The 20,281-nt window shown below is 43.2% G+C and overlaps 1 protein-coding gene across 1 annotated transcript in view; it reads right to left on the minus strand.

The window, feature by feature from the left end:
- LOC129824105 (dipeptidyl aminopeptidase-like protein 6) overlaps positions 1-19,588 on the minus strand; it is a 169,101-nt gene extending 149,513 nt beyond the window's left edge. The window contains exons 1-2 of the mRNA XM_055883448.1: positions 19,407-19,588; positions 19,205-19,283 (exon numbers count right to left, since the gene is read on the minus strand). Coding sequence (XP_055739423.1) covers positions 19,205-19,261 — 57 coding nt within the window. The 5' untranslated portion in view covers positions 19,262-19,283; positions 19,407-19,588. The remainder of the gene's footprint in view (positions 1-19,204; positions 19,284-19,406) is intronic.
- Between the last annotated feature and the right edge of the window lie 693 nt (positions 19,589-20,281).

Genomic DNA, 20,281 nt, shown 5'->3' on the forward strand with positions numbered 1-20,281 from the left:
GTATTCACAGGATCTGTGTCTTTCGATTAGTGTATGCTGTGTATTTTTACGAAATGTTTGATGATTAGTAAGTAGGTAAACACGTTGCTCAATGTAGTTTTTCTAGTCCATTTGTGACGGTGGGTGCAATTGTAACCTATGCCATCTACCTGAAATATGCACTTTTTTCTAACAAAACCTATCCCATACCATAAATATGTTATCAGACTGTCATCTGATGAGTTTTTTTCTTGGTTAGGGGTTATAAATATCTTAGTTTAGCCGAATTGGTGATAGCTACTGGTGTTGGTGGACAAATAAAAGATGGTGGATTATGCTAATGTGTTTTTAGGTAATAGATGTACATCTTTACATATTGTGTCTTCCCTGTAAAACATTTTAAAAATCGGACATGTTGGCTGGATTCACAAGATCTGTGTCTTTCATTAGCTGTATTGGATATAATAAAAAATATATATTTTTTGAATTTCGCGGCTCTGCCTTTTCAGTGGGGGGGGGGGGAGTGCCGCTAGCGGCACCCTCATCCTAGACAGGTTAATGGCGTCAGACCGAGGCTCTGCATCTGTCCTCGTGCTCCTATACCTTAGTGCTGCTTTTGATACCATCGATCAACACATTCTTTTGGAGAGATTGGAAACCCAAATTGGTCTACACGGACAAATTCTGGCCTGGTTTAGATCTTATCTGTCGGAAAGATATCAGTTTGTGTATGGTTTGTCCTCTGACATTTCGGTGTTCCTCAAGGCTCCGTTTTAGGACCACTATTGTTTTCACTATATATTTTACCTCTTGGGGATGTCATTCGGAAACATAATGTTAACTTTCACTGCTATGCGAACGACACACAGTTGTACATTTCGATGAAACATGGTGAAGCCCCAAAATTGCCCTACCTGGAAGCCTGTGTTTCAGTCATAAGGAAGTGAATGGTGGCAAATGTTTTACTTTTAAACTCGGACAAAACAGAGATGCTAGTTCTAGGTCCCAAGAAACAAAGAGATCTTCTGTTGAATTAACAATTAATTTTGATGGTTGTACAGTCGTCTCAAATAAAACTGTGAAGGACCTCGGCGTTACTCTGGACCCTGATCTCTCTTTTGATGAACATATCAAGACTGTTTCAAGGACAGCTTTTTCCCATCTACGTAACATTGTCAAAATCTGAAACTTTCTGGCCAAAAACGATGCAGAAAAATGTATCTATGCTTTTTTCACTTCTAGGTTAGACTACAGCAATGCTTTCCAGCTACCCGGATAAAGCACAAAATAAACTTCAGTTAGTGCTAAAAACGGCTGCTAGAATCTTGACAAGAACCAAAAAATTTGAACATATTAAACCAGTGCTAGCCTCTCTACCCTGGCTTCCTGTTAAGGCAAGGGCTGATTTTAAGGTTGTATTGCTAACCTACAAAGCACTACATGGGCTTGCTCCTACCTATCTTTCCGATTTGGTCCTGCCGTACATACCTACACGTACGCTAAGGTCACAAGAAGCAGGCCTCCTTATTGTCCCTAGAATTTCTAAGCAAACAGCTGGAGGCAGGGCTTTCTCCCATAGTGCTCCATTTTTATGGAATGGTCTGCCTATCCATGTGAGAGATTTCAATCTTTAAGTCTTTATTGAAGACTCATCTCTTCAGTAGGTCCTATGATTGAGTGTAGTCTGGCCCAGGAGTGTGAAGGTAAACAGAAAGGCACTGGAGCAACGAACCGCCCTTGCTGTCTCTGCCTGGCCGGTTCCCCTCTCTCCACTGGGATTCTCTGCCTCTAACCTTATTACGGGAGCTGAGTCACTGGCTTGCTGGTGCTCTTCCATGCCATCCCTTGGAAGGGTGCGTCACTTAAGTGGGTTGAGTCATTGACGTGATCTTCCTGTCTGGGTTGGCGCCCCCCCCTTGGGTTGTGCCGTAGGGGAGATCTTCATGGGCTATACTCTGCCTTGTCTCAGGATGGTAAGTTGGTGGTTGGAGATATCCAATGGGGACTGTGCTTTGGCAAACTGGGTGGGGTTATATCCTGCCTGTTTGGCCCTGTCCGGGGGTATCGTCGAACAGGGCCACAGTGTCTCCCGACCCCTCCTATCTCAGCCTCCAGTACTTATGCTGCAATAGTTTGTGTCGGGGGGCTAGGGTCAGTCTGTTATATCTGGAGTATTTATCCTGTCTTATCCAGTGTCCTGTGTGAATTTAAGTATGACCTCTCTAATTCTCTCTTTCTTTCATTCTTTCTTTCTCTCTTGGTGGACCTGAGCCCTAGGACCATGCCTCAGGACTACCTGGCCTGATGACTCCTTGCTGTCCCCAGTCCACCTGGTCGTGCTGCTGCTCCAGTTTCAACTCTTCTGCCTGCGGCTATGCAACCCTGACCTGTTCACCGGACGTGCTACCTGTCCCAGACCTGCTGTTTTCAACTCCCTAGAGACAGCAGGAGCTTTGGAGATACTCTGAATGATCGGCTATGAAAAGCCAACTGACATTTACTACCTCAGTGATTATTAGCATTTGACCCTGCTGGGCATCTATGAACATTTGAACATCTTGGCCATGTTCTGTTATAATCTCCACCCAGCACAGCCAGAAGAGGACTGGCCACCCCTCATAGCCTGGTTCCTCTTTAGGTTTCTTCCTAGGTTCTCTCTTCATCCGAAGAGGAGGAGCAGGGATTCGACCAAAACGCAGCGTTGTGAAATGACATGATTTATTTAAACAAGACGAAAAAACGAACTACACTTGAATAATTAACAAAACAAATAAACGACGTAGACAGACCTGGACGACGAACTTACATGAAACACGAAGAACGCAATAACAGGAAAATTGACTACATAAAAACGAATGAACAAGCAAAAGCGAAAACAGTCCCGTGTGGCGTAACATACAGACACTGACACAGGAGACAACCACCCACAAACAAACAGTGTGAAAAGACCTACCTTAATATGGCTCTCAATCAGAGGAAATGAAAACCACCTGCCTCTAATTGAGAGCCATATCAGGTCACCCTTATACAAACATAGAAACACATAACATAGACTACCCACCCAAACTCACGCCCTGACCGTCAAACACATACAAAATAACAGAAAACCGGTCAGGAACGTGACAATATCTTGCAATAGTCACTTCTAACGTTTGGAAACAGCGGCCAATATGACAGAGGGGCGACTCCATGACCTGGAAACAGCACGGACTAAGCTAGAAGGGGAAATCAATCTCCTAAAAAATAAAAAAGATACGCTGGTCAGAGAACTTGAAACTGGTGTGGAAACGGTCAACCCAACTTCCTTCATGAGCAGTCTTTTCTATGAGCTATTTGGGCAGGAGAAGCTGTGTCCCATGTCACTGATAAACATTACGCACCGCACAGGTCCTCTCCGCAACGGATCTCGGTGTTTATGCTCGTACGAATACACAGTTTTGAAGTCAAACAGCAAATTGTTTGCCTCGCAGCAGAATCGGGGGCTCTGACTTATGTGAAGAAGAGGATCAGCATCTACCCAGATCGGAGAACCGAACTGCTGAAACAGAGGACGATCTACAAAGAGATGAGATCCACCAAACAATCGACCAGTCGACTAAAATGTGGTCAGCCCTACTTCATCTCATTATATGCAGTTTATATTTTACTATATCTAGACAACGTATTGGCCCCAATGGTCCAAATGTGGAATCTGTACCCATTGAACATAATCGATAAAATCAGCTTCATCTGAGGTTATTAAATTAATCTAACCTTTTCCCATTTTAAATATTTGGGAGTAGATATATTTCCTTCCTTCCATTGCCAGAAACTTTAAGAGAATGCTCAAATCAATTCAATCTGACCTGAGTAGATGGAATAATATCCCAGTTGCTTTAACTGGAAGAATATCTATTGTCAAAATGAATATATGTGACCTGTTTCAAGAAAATAAGAGTATGTTGCACATCATTACTTCATTGAGAGGCATTTGAATGTTTTTGTATTTTAATCAAAATATGTTTTTTGCCTTCTGGAACATGTGCACTTTCATGTGCATTAATAACAAATGTGTATGTCATTTGTAAATACGAATAAAATTGTTAAATACCGAGCCTGGTTGTGTTAGCAACAGAAAAATACAGGAACCTTCCCGCTAGCCATGATTGGCTGAAATAATGGATGGGCTGGACATGCCGAGAGATGAGTTTGGATTGGTCTGCCATGTAGCTCCACTATGCAAGTAACAATTTCATTGTACCGTTTACGCCTTCTGTATCCTGTGCATGTGACAAATAACAACATGACCTGCACCAAAGTCAGATTAGGATATAGGCCAAGTGTAACGGCTGTCTAATGCCTCCTCCTCGGATGAGAACTTACATAGACACGAAGAACGCACGAACAGGAAAGACTAGCCAAACGAACGAACAAACGAAACCGTCCCGTGTGGTGCAACAGACAGACACAGGAACAATCACCCACAAACAAACAGTGAGAACAGCCTACCTTAATATGGTTCTCAATCAGAGGAAACGTCAAACACCTGCCTCTAATTGAGAACCATATCAGTCAACACATTAACCCCACATAGAAACACATAACATAGACTACCCACCCAGCTCACGTCCTGACCAACTAAACAAAGTTAAACAAAGGAAAATAAGGTCAGGAACGTGACAGTACCCCCCCCCCCCCCCCCCCCCAAGATGCGGACTCCGGCCGCATAACTGAACCTCAAGGGGAGGGTCTGGGTGGGCATCTGTCCACGGTGGCGGCTCCGGCTCCGGACGTGGTCCCCACCCCACCATAGTCAATCCCCGCTTCCGTAGCCTCCTCCAAATGGCCACCCTCCAAATCAACCCCACTGGATTAAGGGGCAGCACCGGACTAAGGGGCAGCACCGGACTGAGGGGCAGCACCGGACTGAGGGGCAGCTCCGGACTGAGGGGCAGCTCCGGACTGAGGGGCAGCTCCGGACTGAGTGGCAGCTCCGGACTGAGTGGCGGATCCTGGCTGGCTGGCTCTGGCGGATCCTGGCTGGCTGGCTCTGGCGGATCCTGGCTGGCTGGCTCTGGCGGATCCTGGCTGGCTGGCTCTGGCGGATCCTGGCTGGCTGGCTCTGGCGGATCCTGGCTGGCTGGCTCTGGCTGCTCATGGCTGGCTGGCTCTGGCTGCTCATGGCTGGCGGACGGCTCTAGCGGCTCCTGTCTGGCGGACGGCTCTAGCGGCTCCTGTCTGGCGGACGGCTCTGGCGGCTCCTGTCTGGCGGAAGGCTCTGGCTGCTCCTGTCTGGCGGACGGCTCTAGCGGCTCCTGTCTGGCGGACGGCTCTAGCGGCTCCTGTCTGGCGGACGGCTCTAGCGGCTCCTGTCTGGCGGACGGCTCTGAAGGCTCATGACAGACGGGCGGCTTTGAAGGCTCAGTACAGACGGGCGGCTTTGCAGGCTCAGTACAGACGGGCGGCTTTGCAAGCTCAGTACAGAGGGGCAGTTCATGCGGCGCTTGGCAGACGGACAGCTCAGACGGCGTTGGGCAGACGGGCAGTTCAGGCGCCGTTGGGCAGACGGGCAGTTCCGGCGCCGTTGGGCAGACGGGCAGTTCAGGCGCCGTTGGGCAGACGGGCAGTTCAGGCGCCGCTGGGCAGACAGGCAGTTCAGGCGCCGCTGGGCAGACGGCAGACTCTGGCCGGCTGAGGCGCACGTAGGCCTGGTGCGTGGTGCCGGAACTGGAGGTACCGGGCTAAGGACACGCACCTTCAGGCTAGTGCGTGAAGCAGCAACAGGACGCACAGGACTCTGGAGGCGCACAGGAGGCTTAGTGTGTGGTGTAGGCACTGGTGGTAATGGGCAGGAGACACGCACCATAGGGCTAGTGCGTGGAGGAGGAACAGGGCTCTGGAGACGCACAGGAGGCTTGGTGCGTGGTGCCGGCACTGGTGGTACTGGGCTGGGGCGGGGACGTGGCGCCAGATATACCGGACCATGCAGGCGTACTGGCTCCCTTGAGCACTGAGCCTGCCCAACCTTACCTGGTTGTATGCTCCCCATCGCCCGACCAGTGCGGGGAGGTGGAATAACCCGCACTGGGCTGTGTATGCGAACCGGGGACACAATGCGTAAGGCTGGTGCCATGTATGCCGGCCCGAGGAGACGCACTGGTGGCCAGATGCGTAGGGCCGGCTTCATGACATCCGGCTCAATACTCAATCTAGCCCTGCCAGTGCGGGGAGGTGGAATAACCCGCACCGGGCTATGCACACGTACAGGAGACACCGTGCGCTCTACCGCATAACACGGTGTCTGCCCGTACTCTCGCTCTCCACGGTAACCTCGGGGAGTTGGCGCAGGTCTCCTACCTGACTTCGCCACACTCCCTTGTAGCCACCCCCAAGAAATTTTTGGGCTTGACTCACAGGTTTCCAGCCTCGCTTCCGTGCTGCCTCCTCATACCACCGCCTCTCGGCTTTAGCTGCCTCCAGCTCTTCACGAGGGCGGCGATATTCTCCTGGCTGTGCCCATGGACCTTTTCCGTCCAATATTTCCTCCCATGTCCATGAATCCTGCGATCGCTGTTGCTTTCTCCCACGCCGCTTGGTCCTTTGTTGGTGGGTGATTCTGTAACGGCTGTCTAATGCCTCCTCCTCAGATGAGGAGGAGGAGTAAGGGTCGGCCCAAAACGCAGCGTTGTATGCAGACATAATTAATATTTATTAAAGACAAGACGAACACGAAAAACACTTAAACAAACTACAAAACAATAAACGACGTAGACAGACCTGAACTTGAGAACTTACATAGACACGAAGAACGCACGAACAGGAAAGACTGAACGAACGAACGAACGAACGAACGAAACAGTCCCGTGTGGTGCAACAGACACAGACAACAGGAACAATCATCCACAAACAAACAGTGAGAACAGCCTACCTTAATATGGTTCTCAATCAGAGGAAACGTCAAACACCAGCCTCTAATTGAGAACCATATCAGGCAACACATTTAACCCCACATAGAAACACATAACATAGACTACCCACCCAGCTCACGTCCTGACCAACTAAACAAAGTTAAACAAAGGAAAATAAGGTCAGGAACGTGACAGTAAGTTCATTTTTACTACTAATCTTTGCTACTACTTTCAACACTTTTAGTCTTGAAATCTTTGGTTGTTTACTATACTATGAATCCTTAAAGACATGGTTGGGGTTAAGGATTAAGAGGTTGTGAACGATGCTGAATGAGTGTAGAAAAAGACGACTTCTCCAGTAGCTGTACCAAGACATTCACAGGCCATTTTATGAAAAGTGTGTTTTTTGAAAGTTGATCAACTTTCAAAGCAGAATTATTTCTTCATAATTCCTCAACTGCAGTGTATGATATACCATTTTCTAGCTTGGAGTCTCTACTTTTATTCAACATAAAAAACAAAATGTTAAGTTTTGCTACAGTACATAGGACTGAATCCTGGTGGTGGGTCACATATTGTCACGTTCTGACCATAGTTCTTGTGTGTTGTGCTTGTTTTAGTGTTGGTCAGGACGTGAGCTGGGTGGGCATTCTATGTTGTGTGTCTAGTTTTTCTGTTTCTATGTTTGGCCTAATATGGTTCTCAATCAGAGGCAGATGTTTTGTGTTGTCTCTGATTGGGAATCATATATAGGTGGCTTGTTTTGTGTGTGGTTGTTTCCTGTCTCTGTGTTTTCTCTGCACCAGATAGGGCTGTTTCGGTTTGCCACGTTTGTTATTTGTAAGTGTTCACAGTTTTGTCTTGTTTATTAAAAACATGTTTAACATGAGCTACGCTGCATCTTGGTCCGATCCCTGCTACACCTCCTCTTCAGACGAAGAGGAGGAAGGCTGCCGTTACACATATATGTTATTATATGCTTGCTGCTCTAATTATATTGGTAACTACATATTCATTTCTGTAGTTCAATGCTTCCCATGGCTCCCCATTCTTCTACTCAGTAAAAGCCACTCCTCAGAAGCCACTCCTCAGTAAAAGGCACATGAAATTCCGCTTGGAGTTTGCCAAAAGGCACCGAAGGACTCCCAGACCATGATAAACCAGATCCTCTGGTCTGATGAAACCAAGATTGAACACTTTTGCCTGAATGTCAAGCGTCACGTCTGGAGGAAACCTGGCACCATCCCTACGGTGAAGCATGGTGGTGGCAGCATCATGCTGTGGGGATGTTTTTCAGCGGCAGGGACTGGGAGACTAGAGCACGCAAGACTTCAGATCGGGTTAAAGGTTCACCTTCAATCAGGACAACGACCCGTGGTGGAGTAGGGGCCTGAGGGCACACAGTGTGTTGTGAAATCTGTGAATGTATTGTAAAGTTTTTAAAATTGTATAAACTGCCTTAAGTGTGCTGAACCCCAGGAAGAGTAGCTGCTGCTTTGGGAGCAGCTAATGGGGATCCATAATAAATACAAATCTCAATCATGTTTTACATATTAATCACCTCTATAAAATACAGGCACACGCTATAGGACGCCAACTAGGGCTGAAGCTCATGTGAAATATGAATATACTAATTAATAAAACCGAGGAGAGAATAGAGAGAGAGGAGGATCTCTAGAGAGACATGGTGTGTGTGTATGCAGCATCTCAGACTAACCTCATACCATCACTCTCCCATGAGAAAGACCTGACCTTGACCTTGAGTCAGATCACTAGCTCTGTCTCTGACAATAGTCTACCCCAGAGGCCAGCCACACATCCTTAACCTTCACATGCATATTTCCCTGTGGATATTAAGGATTCATGCCTCTGTCTTCAGTATGCTCCTCAGACGAAACCAGTCTCTCCTGAGAGCTGGGAAAGGGGCACTTTTGCTGTGATATTGATAGGAGGATGGGATATCATTTATAGCAACAATCATACTGAAAATAACTTATTGTCTTACATGATAATTAAGATCTTGCTAACAACATTCTGTTTGTTACAAATCAAGCAGCATCACTATTTTTATATTTTTTTACCTTTATTTAACTAGGAAAGTCAGTTAAGAACAAATTCTTATTTCGGGCTCCCGAGTGGCGCAGCGGTCTAAGACACTGCATCTCAGTGCTAGAGGTATCACTACAGACCCTGGTTTGATTCCAGGCTGTATCACAACTGTCCGTGATTGGGAGTCCCATAGGGCGGCGCACAACTGGCCCAGCGTTGTTACGGTTTGGCCGGGGTAGGATGTTATTTTACTGGCAACAGAGTGTGAATGCCATAAGACAAGGATGGGCCAGGGAAGAGGTGATCATGACCAGAATACGGGAATGATCACCTTTTTGGTGGCCCCACTGGCTCAGACTGCAAAACCTGGACAGATTTCATAAACATGGTCCATGGCCAGAGAGGAAGTCATCCATGTAGCACCACCTATCCTTAGCGCAGCACTTGTGAATGACAAATGACGGCCATTGAATGTCATGGTCCTCTCTGAATTCTAAGGCGGCCCCTATGCTCTCCTGTGATTTCATTATTTTGAACAATGCTCTATTGGCTTCTGATCTGACAATGTGCAAAACCGTCTGTGTTGTGCGCATGCGTGTGAGCGTGTTTGAATTGCACAGTTTATAGGGGGTAGTATTTAGCTATGGGTAAGCAGTATGATTTTCACAGTCACAGTGTTCAAAGTCATCCAAGTTCGGTAGATGAATACATAAACCTCTTTCAAAGGCTTTTTACCAGCTAGCTCTCAGAGCACAACATATTCTGTCTGCATACAAATTAATGTGAGCGAGTCTGTGGCTCCAAATTGCACTAATAAAAAAGGCAATAGAATCTCTCATTTACACCAACCAACTGTCAAAAGGCTTTGAGAAACGTTCACTAAAACATAACAAGGCCTTGAAGGTGACACTAGCCGGATCAACTGTTTGGAAAGGGATGTGCTAATGTATTATTTGGTTAATTTATTTAGGACCTATTCATTGTTCTTGAATCACTTACAATATATACTGTTTACACACTTGATCAATGACACTATTTTACATAACTTAACACAGATCTCTATAATGCTGACTATTTGAAGCTGCGAATTAGACACACCAGTTTTCTACCAGGATAATAAAAGCCCTGCCTCTCTCCCTGCTACTTTCCGATAGCAGCACTCTGGCAATGCAAATCATCAAAGTCTAGACTCGCGCCTCCAGAGTGTCAGGCAGAGCAAACACTATAAAACTGTATCAGACAGGGATCCACACCAAGGGAGGCTATGAAAAATGTCCTACTCCATTGACATGAATTTCAGTGATTCTATCGAGGCAGCGAGTCTCTGAATAGACTTAAATGATGCCGTCTGACCTTTCCAGCGGATGTAAATTCCCTCCAAAAGCGAAGGATCCGAGATTCATTTGGGGGTTGGTAAATGAAGTAGGCTCGCTCAGGGAGGGACACATCAAGCATAAAAATAGATGCTGACGATTCAGCAGGTCCTGTGTGTGAGAGTTACTGCCGGTCTGAGGTATGGGCCAATTGAAAGAGAAAGTACGGGAGACAAAGCTGCAGTAAACATAAAACACAAAAACAAGGGGACCTGCGAGTTTGTGTGTGCTTTGGGAGTTGATAAACATGTAAAGTGCCACAATTAATATGAGCATGAATTCATTCTGCTCCCTGAAGAGAGGTCAGAGAAGAGGTACAACTCCAACAAGCAACTGTTAAACAGTTAATCGGAGCTTAGCCTTCCATTAACAATCTTAATGGAAGTTCACGAAGCCTGCTGCAATTTTGGTCTTGCCAACGTTTGTAAAATGTCAACAGTCAATGTCAACTGTCATGCTGAAATACAATGAACATTTTCCATTAACAATTTGATTGGGTCATAAAGTAACTACACACACTAAATGCCTATTCATCCATGGATCCATCCAACTTTAATAGTAGATTGGGTGAGGAAGAGGGTAGGGAAAATAGTAGAATGACTGAAATAGCAGTATTGACAAATGGCCTTGCTTTTTAGTACCAGTCTTCTATTACAAAGACAGATTTCAGATGGTTCCTCTTCACTCGACATGATTTACACACCTGTGTTGTAATCTCAGTCACTGTCATGTCTGCAATAACCCACATCAAAGAGAGAGAAAAGGGGTGGACAGATAGAGGAAGTGCGAGGAAGAGCACGAGAGAGAAAGAGACAGAGACAGAGAGACAGAGCGAGGGGAAGAGAGAAAGAGAGAGGGAAGGGAACGAGCGAGCGAGAGAGAGAGAACCAACAAACCAACCAACACTTGTCTTTTTGTCGCTGGATATAAGGCCAATCCATCCAATGACCTGTTTTTTACCTCTACCAATCCCTTACAGTATAAACTACCATTTGACTTTCAATACTAAAGCTGTATCCTTTCATTATACATCCCTGGAAATGAGCTCCATTTTCATTAAATGGTCAAAAAAAGAGCTGTCTTATAACAGCAGGGACTTAATGAACCTTATTGAAGAGAAATCTGCATTAGCTCCGAAATTACAAAGACTATTCTCAGAGGAGAAAGACTGGCTTGGGTATCCACAACCACACTTAATGATTTATTTTATATGCAAATTGGTCTTGAGATAATGCTTCTATCTATGACTATGCAGAAAAGTACATTGGGTGTCTTTATAAAGTTTAGAAAGTGTTATGTTTCTCAACTAAATTTGCTACTCTGTGTATCATGATTGCCATCCTAGAGAAAAATGGTTAACAAATTAAGGTAATCTACCTGTGTGTCTCAATGAACAGGTCATCAAATGTGAGAAAGTAGTCTTAAGGCTTAAAATGTAAAAAGGGGCAACATCGAGCATGTAGTGAAAACACCTGTTAACAACCAGAAAAGCTGTCAGGTAGTTTCAAAAACCCGACCTGAAGTGACTAGGATCTGGTTTCAATTGCAGACTTTTTTGGCAACTTCGATAAGGGGAAGAAAAAAAATGATGGGGTGAGTCCTCCTTAGACAGACAACTCTCAGAACAAATCACGAGGCCAGAATGTCATGATTCAAAACCAAAGTTTGCAGGCAAAACCTTTTACAGTGCTTTCAGTGAAGGAAGTTGATGCAAACTAGCCACTTGTAAAATGCACTCATTAAAAATAACCTCTGATCTCCATCTTGCTAGCTACTATTTTGTATTTTATTCACGCAGATAAGGTAGTGACCTAGTTCTTCTATGCCAAACTGACGTTCTATCACATACAGATGTGTTAAGCGGAAACATTTGAAAATTATGGGAGGCAACCCGGATGTCTTGGGAGACTAAGGTGTCAGGTAACGCCGCAGAGGAAAGTATCATATCCCTCCAGCAGAGGGCAAACTCACTCTAGCCACTGGCATTAATGGCACCGATGCCATACCATTGATGCAAACCCATTTTAATATCCATTGTCACCACGTCACTTTGACTCATACTGTTGGTTGTATTGATGCATAAGTTAATGAATTGAAATCATGAATGAACAGACACAGAACAGAAAGATTGCCATCATTATTGCCAGTGTAAGTGATTGATCAATCACAATACACATTTTCCAGACCAAGGTAATGACCAACATAAAGATAGCAGTTGAAGTGATACTACTTTTCACAGTATTACTTCTTTCATTAGTTAAACTGACAAGGTTGCATGCATGCATGCTTCTGTCATAGCACTCTGTCAAAACAATCTCAAGACGTTTGTTGGAAGGTAATGCCCTCTAGAGGTAGTAACAAAAACTATTGTAGGTTGAATATTATTTTGCACATTGCACCTTGTACTGTGTAGAGACTGGGGACATTTGTCCAGACTGGAGAACATCTCACAATCTCTATTAGTGCTTTATTGATCTTTCTCCCCGGAAATGAACTGCCCAACAGTTTCCACAATAACCATAGACAGTAGCATTATCTCTTGTGAAACAAGGCAAATCTTTCACACCTGTTAATCCTTGACTGTTTTAGGCAAGAGGACAGAATGTATGGTCCTCTGGGGATATCTTCAGAAAAGGACCTTAATTAACCCACAGTGTGCACTCGCTCACTACTTCCCACAAATTTCCCACAAACTTCCCACATAATACAAACCTGTATTATGGAAACTGCTATTACCTCTTCAAATCGTTTTAAGTGGTGGGAATATTTTTATGTTTCTCATAGATAGATAAATCTTTTGCCTAAAATTCATGTCCTAATCAATCTAAAATGTATTATGTAGCTCAATACTTAATGATGATTTGGATATTGGGGATATAATATTTTATTACCTTTATTTAACTAGGCAAGTCAGCTAAAAATAAATTATTATTTTCCATGATGGCCTAGGAACAGGAATTGCCTTGTTCAAGGGCAGACCTACAGATTTTTACCTTGTCAGCTTAGGGATTCGATCTTGCAACCTTTCAGTTAATAGTCCAACGCTCTAACCACTAGTCTACCTGCCACCCCCAATGTTAGGGATATTGGAAAAAAGTTAGCAATTGGAGACAGTAGTCAGGTAAACAAAATCTTGGTCTTACCTTGTCCATATACTGCTTACAGCAGGGGTCGGCAACTAGCGGCCCATGAGCCATAACCGGCCCTCAGGTGATTTGTTTTGGTCCCCCCCAAAGTTTCTAGTATTTTTTTATACTGTTTTTGTTTTTTAAAAAGACTGTGGAATCACCAGGAATTCAGATGTTTTTTAGTTTTTTTTGGAAATCTGTTTGAAAGTATTCCCACGAATGATAATAGATATTTGACTGTGTCTCAATGTAATCAAGGTATAAAATGATTGTTATTTTCAAATACAATCTTTTATTGGGCTAAGTCAATTTGCAGTGTACAAATTATTATATTTATCTTACGGCTCCCGACCATCCGCTCTGACAATGATCGTCAAAGATCGTCCCGCAGCTGAATCTTGTTGCTTACCCTTGGCGTACATGTTAACTTCTTTATGATAGGGGGCAGCATTTTCCCTTTTGGATGAATTGCGTGCCCATAGTGAACTGCCTCCTACTCTGTCCCAGATGCTAATATATGCATATTATTACTATTGGATATAAAACACTCTGAAGTTTCTAAACCTGTTTGAATGATGTCTGTGAGTATAACAGAACTCATATGGCAGGCAAAAACCTGAGAAAAAATCCAAACGGGAAGTGAGAATTCTGAGACTGGTCAATGTTCAACTCATCGCCGATTCAATTCCCTGTAAGATATGGATCTGTTTGCACTTCCTACGCCTAGATGTCAACAGACTGTAGAACGTAGAATGAAGCTTATGCTGTGTTGTGGGGCCGGATGGGAGGGGAATGAGTCAGTGGTCTGGCAGATTGCCAGTTCCTGGTCACGCGCTTTCCTCATGATATCGCCTTGCGTTCCATAACTTCTACCGACATGAAGGAATGCTCCGGTTGGAACGTTATTTGATATATATGATAACAACATCCTGAAGATTGATTCTCTACTTAGTTTGACCAGTTTATTCGACCTGTTATATAACTTTTAGAAGTTTTCGTCCGAGTTCGCCTGCATTTGCGCGAGCGTTTGGACATGTGCACTAAACATGCTAGCAAAAGTAGCTACTTAGACATAAGTAATGGACATTATCGAACAAAACAACGATTTATTGTGGAACTAGGATTCCTGGGAGTCCATTCTGATGAAGATGATCAAAGGTAAGGGAATATTTATGATGTAATTTTGTATTTCTGTTGATTCCAACATGGCGGAGAAATGTTGTTATGTTTGAGCGCCGTCTCAGATTATTGCATGGTGTGCTTTTTATATAAAGTTATTTTGAAATCTGATACAGCGGTTGCATTAAGAACAATTGTATCTTTAATTATATGTAAAACATGTATCTTTCATCAAAGTTTATGATGAGTATTTCTGTTATTTGACGTGGCTCTCTGTAATTTCTCCGGATATTTTGGAGGCATTTCTGAACATGGCGCCAATGTAAACTGAGATTTGTGGATATAAATATGCACATTATCGAACCAAACATAAATGTATTGTGTAACATGATGTCCTATGAGTGTCATCTGATGAAGATCATCAAAGGTTAGTGATTCATTTTATCTGTATTTCTGCTTTTTGTGACTACTATCTTTTGCTGGGAAAATGGCTGTGTTTTTCTGTGGCTATGTACTGAGCTAACATAATCGTTTGGTGTGCTTTCACCGTAAATCCTTTTTTAAATCAGACATGTTGGCTGGATTCACAACATGTGTAGCTTTAATTTGTTGTCTTTCATGTGTGATTTCATGAAAGATAGATTTTTATAGTAATATATTTGAATTTGGGGCGCTACATTTTTTCTAGCTTTTGGCCAAGTGGGACGCTACCGTCCCACATTTCCAGAGAAGTTAAGGAAATCAAGATGTAATTTAATAATTTGGGTGAACTATCCCAACTGTACTCGATAAGCAAACAGCGTGACGGTCATTACAATGATGCCGTGACCCGGATCTGCACATGCAGTCAAAGCTGGGGTCGTTGTGGAGTGAGTTTGTGAGCAGATGGGTGAATGTGAGCAGATGGGGAAATGTGAAACTCACATCTCAGCAGCCTGAATGGTGGTCACGTGTGCGAGGCTAAGGTTCGGACCTCGTTATGAGCCAAAGCTTTACTCGCTCAGCAAGCAGCGTAATGTCCTTTACACCTAGAGCAAACAACCCGGGTATTTTATGAATGAGCAAGATTATATAACCAGAGGAAAAGTTTGGTCATTTATTCCCTGGGCTCAACCCGGAAAACAGTGTTTGAAGTTCTGCAGTGAAAGTCTAAAGAGGACAATGCCATCCTCTGGGTAGCCTACTGGGCTTGACTTGACATCAAAGGACAGCCAGTCTGCCACTCAGGGACTTGTGCACGGTGTGTGCCAGTTGGCATCTCTTTAGCGCTGGGTTTGTATACAACACAAGGCTCTCTACTGTTGTTGTTGCAGTCACCACTCTTGTGTCAAAATAAAGCAAAACAAACATCCCGGGCATGTTTGCTCATGTATCGATCTGGTAAGTGCACAATTTTAAATTGAGCTGAATGAAAAACAGTGAATGAAAACAACACCTGAACAGCATGTAACACGATGCTCATCGTCGCGAATCTCTGCTATTTTCCGACGTGGGCGAGCAGCCAGGCTGCCGCCGTGGAGATACTGTGCCCAATGGGGCAAGAACAGGATTTTAATTTAAAGCACCACAGCAAGTCTTTATTAGGCGCACATAGTGGGGAAAGTAGCCTATTCCAACCTGGACTCAGGGGTAGACGTAACATAGTAAACGTAAATCTGTGACACTCAAATTAGTATTATAGGTATGGTATGTATTAATTTCTGGATGTCCATCATCTATTTTGTATGATATGTTCCAAATTGCGATTCGTACAATATGTTACGAATTTGAAAACGTATGATATGTTACGAATTCCAATTTGTTGTGGCTAACGTTATCTAGGCTGATGCAGATCGCGCTGCAAGTCCTGCCACTCCCATATCCTCATTGGTTTATAGAAGCAGGTACCCACGTGCCATCTCCTCATTGGTTATACCCACGTGGGTGACTGAAAGACGAAAAAGGTCGGTGGCGGTAATGCACGTAATTTATGAAATTTGCCAATCGCAATATAAAGTCAAGAGAAGAAAAAGCCTGGAAGGAGGAGAGATGACTAGAAACGATTCGGTTGACCATTTTGTGTGGATTAATTCGTGGAGTAGAGGACCTTGTGCATTTCAGGTAAAATATAACAACTCAATGTTTATATCCCAGGACAAATTAGCTAGCAACAGCAAGCTAGCTAAATAGGACAAATTAGCTAAATTTCCATGTTTCCATGTTTAATGCTTTTCGACCTGTCCCCAAACTAATATAATTGGTTCAGAGTTTGTTTTGATATTTTAACCTGCGTGTCGTGATCGCGTTTGGTGTGGGGGGACAAAATACATGTATGCATGATGGCGCACGATGGCGCACGCGCACAGACGGTTTGGGTTCCGTGTTAGTATTAGGCTACGAAATCCTTTTTTTTTTTTTTACTGTTATTAAAATGTTAAATAAAGACCCCACTGAACAATTCTGAACATGAATAATCATATTTGTCTCGTTTTTTTTTAATAACATCAGGAAGTGAAATTTCATCCCCCACTAAGTGCAGATTGGGTGGACACCCTACAAAATAGCTAAAAATAGTATGAAGTAGTTGCAAAGTTGCCAATGAGCAAAATGCTAACGCTGTCGTAATGTGAATCGAACAGTTATTCTGTTAGCTTATGAACTTTAGGAGAGTTGTAGCTAGTTGTCACGTTCTGACCTTAGTTCCTTTTTTATGTCTTTATTTTAGTTTGGTCAGGGCGTGAGTTGGGGTGGGTATTCTAGGTTGTTTTTCTATGTTTTGTTCTGTTGTTAGATTTCTATGTGTTGGGACTAGTATGGTTCTCAATCAGAGGCAGGTGTCAGTCATTGTCTCTGATTGGGAGCCATATTTAGGTAGTCTGTTTTTCATTGTGTTGTGGGTGATTGTTTCCTGTTGTAGTGTTTGTTTCACATTTCAGGACTGTTTTGGTTTTCGGTATTATTCACTTTGTTATTTTGTATTTTTCAGTGTTCAGTTTTAATAAATTAAAATGGACACTTACCACGCTGCGTATTGGTCTGATCCTTGCTACTCCTCAGACGAAGAGGACGAGAACCGTTACACTAGTACAGCCATGCAGTTTATAAAGAATTTGGTTGTCTTATTCGTCTACATAACAGTATTCTCATAATCCTCTTGCTGTGTTCTGGTCGAATTGGACCGATTTACAAGTTTTCTCTCTGAAAAATGTAGTTCATTTTATCAGATTGTCATAAGGTTCCATGACTTTGTCCACAAAGGGCATCTGAACACACAAAATATATTTTGATGATTTTCATAAAATTGTGTGTCTTTTATTTAACCTGTGGTGTTCCCGGTCAAAAATGACCGGTCATTAGAAATGAATGGGTGAGTCTACAATTAGTGTATAAAATTGAGTTCAGGCACATGCCCATCCCTCAGATGGACACACTTTCTCTCCCAGACCCCCACATGCATGTGTGTTTGAGCACACACACACACACACACCTCACTCTGCTTGGCTTCCATGGCAACCCCCATGGGAACCTTTCCCCAAGGGAACCACACCTGTTGGCATTCTCACAAACAATCGCAACATTGTTTCAATAATATATAGAACTTTTCTTGCAGCTCTGGTAGTCTGTGATAAATAGCACAATATGTTTCATCTGAGTATTTGTTATAGTCAAAATAATCCACATGAGTCTTTTTTTACTCAAAAACGAGTTGTATGAGCTCAGGTCAATGAGGCCTTCAGGCCATAAAAAGCAAATAGAAGTTCAAAACTTGTAATGTTCTCAAGAACTTAAGTTGATAAAAAGATCTAACACAACATTAGGTGATAATATATGTATTATTATGGATTTATAATCAGCTATAATGGGGCGGTCATTTTGGACGGGAACACAGAATGAATTAACATGAAACGAACACAACAGGAGGGTTAAAATGAGAGTTCCTCGAGTTTCCCAGCCATAGCCTGCCAAGGCTAAATGTCGATGATCGAAATCAACACAGGTAGGCTGCAATTGTTTCAAATATGTAGCCCATTTGGCTGATAAACCTTAGCTTACATTTTACAATACATTAAAATAAATGTTAAACTACATAGTCTACTTAGCATAGGAAAGATCATAACAATTCTTCTAATTCCTTTTCTACAAATGACAGACGCAATTTATCTATTTATTTTACCAGCATTGCTCCGCGTAGACGCCAGAAAAAAAATACTTGTTTTCTAATTTGACGCGCTATTATGCCGTTTCTCTCGTTCACTCCTGTGCATTCTAATTCCAGCGTGTACACGCTCGTTCACGCGCATAAAAACATGCTATTCGTTTGATTTGGGCTTTATGTAACCATACCAAACGTAACATATACTCATTTTGTGTCACATTTTTACTATGTTAAGTGTAGTCTTTCAGGCTACTCAGCACGACTATATCAATTGTATGTGCACAATTCATTTTAAACAATGTTCCTTGCGGTCTAAACAGCTTGTTTGTTTTAATCGAATACAAAACAGTGGCCCCTGATAACTGTACTATATAGGCTACTCTGTAGGATACCTTTGTATACGAAAAGGATAAGACCTTTCAGCTCTAAGTGCTATATTTCAGGCACTCATTTTAGCACAAATATTTTTTTAAATGAGGGCAACACCAAATTTGTAGGCTAATTGAGCTACAAAAGTTGAATTATATTGCCAACCTTCTCTTTCTTGGTGGAGCCCCTTCGGTAGTTCCCTGCACCTGCCGAGGAGTTCATGGTCCCTCGATTGGTAGTCTACCTGAAATGCAGCGATATATACAGAGCTATACAGCTGTTTCGTTCATAAACTACATTCATCTCAACATGCCCACTCGAAAATGAAAACAGCCCGAGAAGAAAAGTGCGCATGAGGCAAACTAACCAGAAAGAATCGTTCCCTCGAATTTCCGTCTTCAGTCTGGTATCCTTTAGTGATATTAATCAAACGTGTAGTTGTAATTCGGCAACAACAAATAAAAAAGCTAAACTTTATAGACCACTTTCACATACGGCTCTTTCAATAGCTTTCATTTCAAGTCCATGCTGATATTTGACGCGCGAACATCGAAGCCCGGGATTTCCAAAAACCAAAGCGCATGTGTGTCCATGGGTGGTTTCTCGCAGTCTACTGAATCACATGCAAAGTCTGTTCTTCCAGAATGGTTTTCGCCAGGCTTAAAAAAGAGTTGGTTCGCCAGGTTAGTTAAAAGTTTGCTCCTATACGATACACAATGAAATGCAGTACAGTAGATACTGTCAAATTGTTTGTTTAGTGAAGTCGTAAGTCTACTCATGGAATCGTGCTTGAGGCAATACAAACTGCAAATGACTTATGGCTATCTAAATGCCACCTCTGTTTGCATATGTGTCTGTTTGGATACTTTATGCAGTCTGGATAATCTCGTTTGTACCCATTTTCGGTAGCCTCAACGGGTTCTTGTTGAGAGACCATTTACAGGACGGAGACAATTAGCGTGAGAGCAAGGGAGATTAAAGTGTCACTTTTCCTGTTATTAGTTTTCCATGGGCCTAATGAGGGGGAGAAAACAAGCACTTTTGCATCAAAGCACTCATTACAGAAGGAAAAGTGTGAAATAGAAGTGGCACAGCAGGGGGTTAAGGGGTGAGACTAGCTAACTTCTATACTGCTACTTGTGCTAAACTGCACTGAATCTGTAGTGTTCACTGTTAATAATTTAGTGGAAGAAATGTTGGAAACAAGGCCCAAAGACACAGTTTAACCATGAAAATTCCCCA

This window comes from Salvelinus fontinalis, chromosome 26 (genome assembly GCF_029448725.1).
Source record: "Salvelinus fontinalis isolate EN_2023a chromosome 26, ASM2944872v1, whole genome shotgun sequence".
In the NCBI taxonomy this organism is placed as follows: Eukaryota; Metazoa; Chordata; class Actinopteri; order Salmoniformes; family Salmonidae; genus Salvelinus; species Salvelinus fontinalis.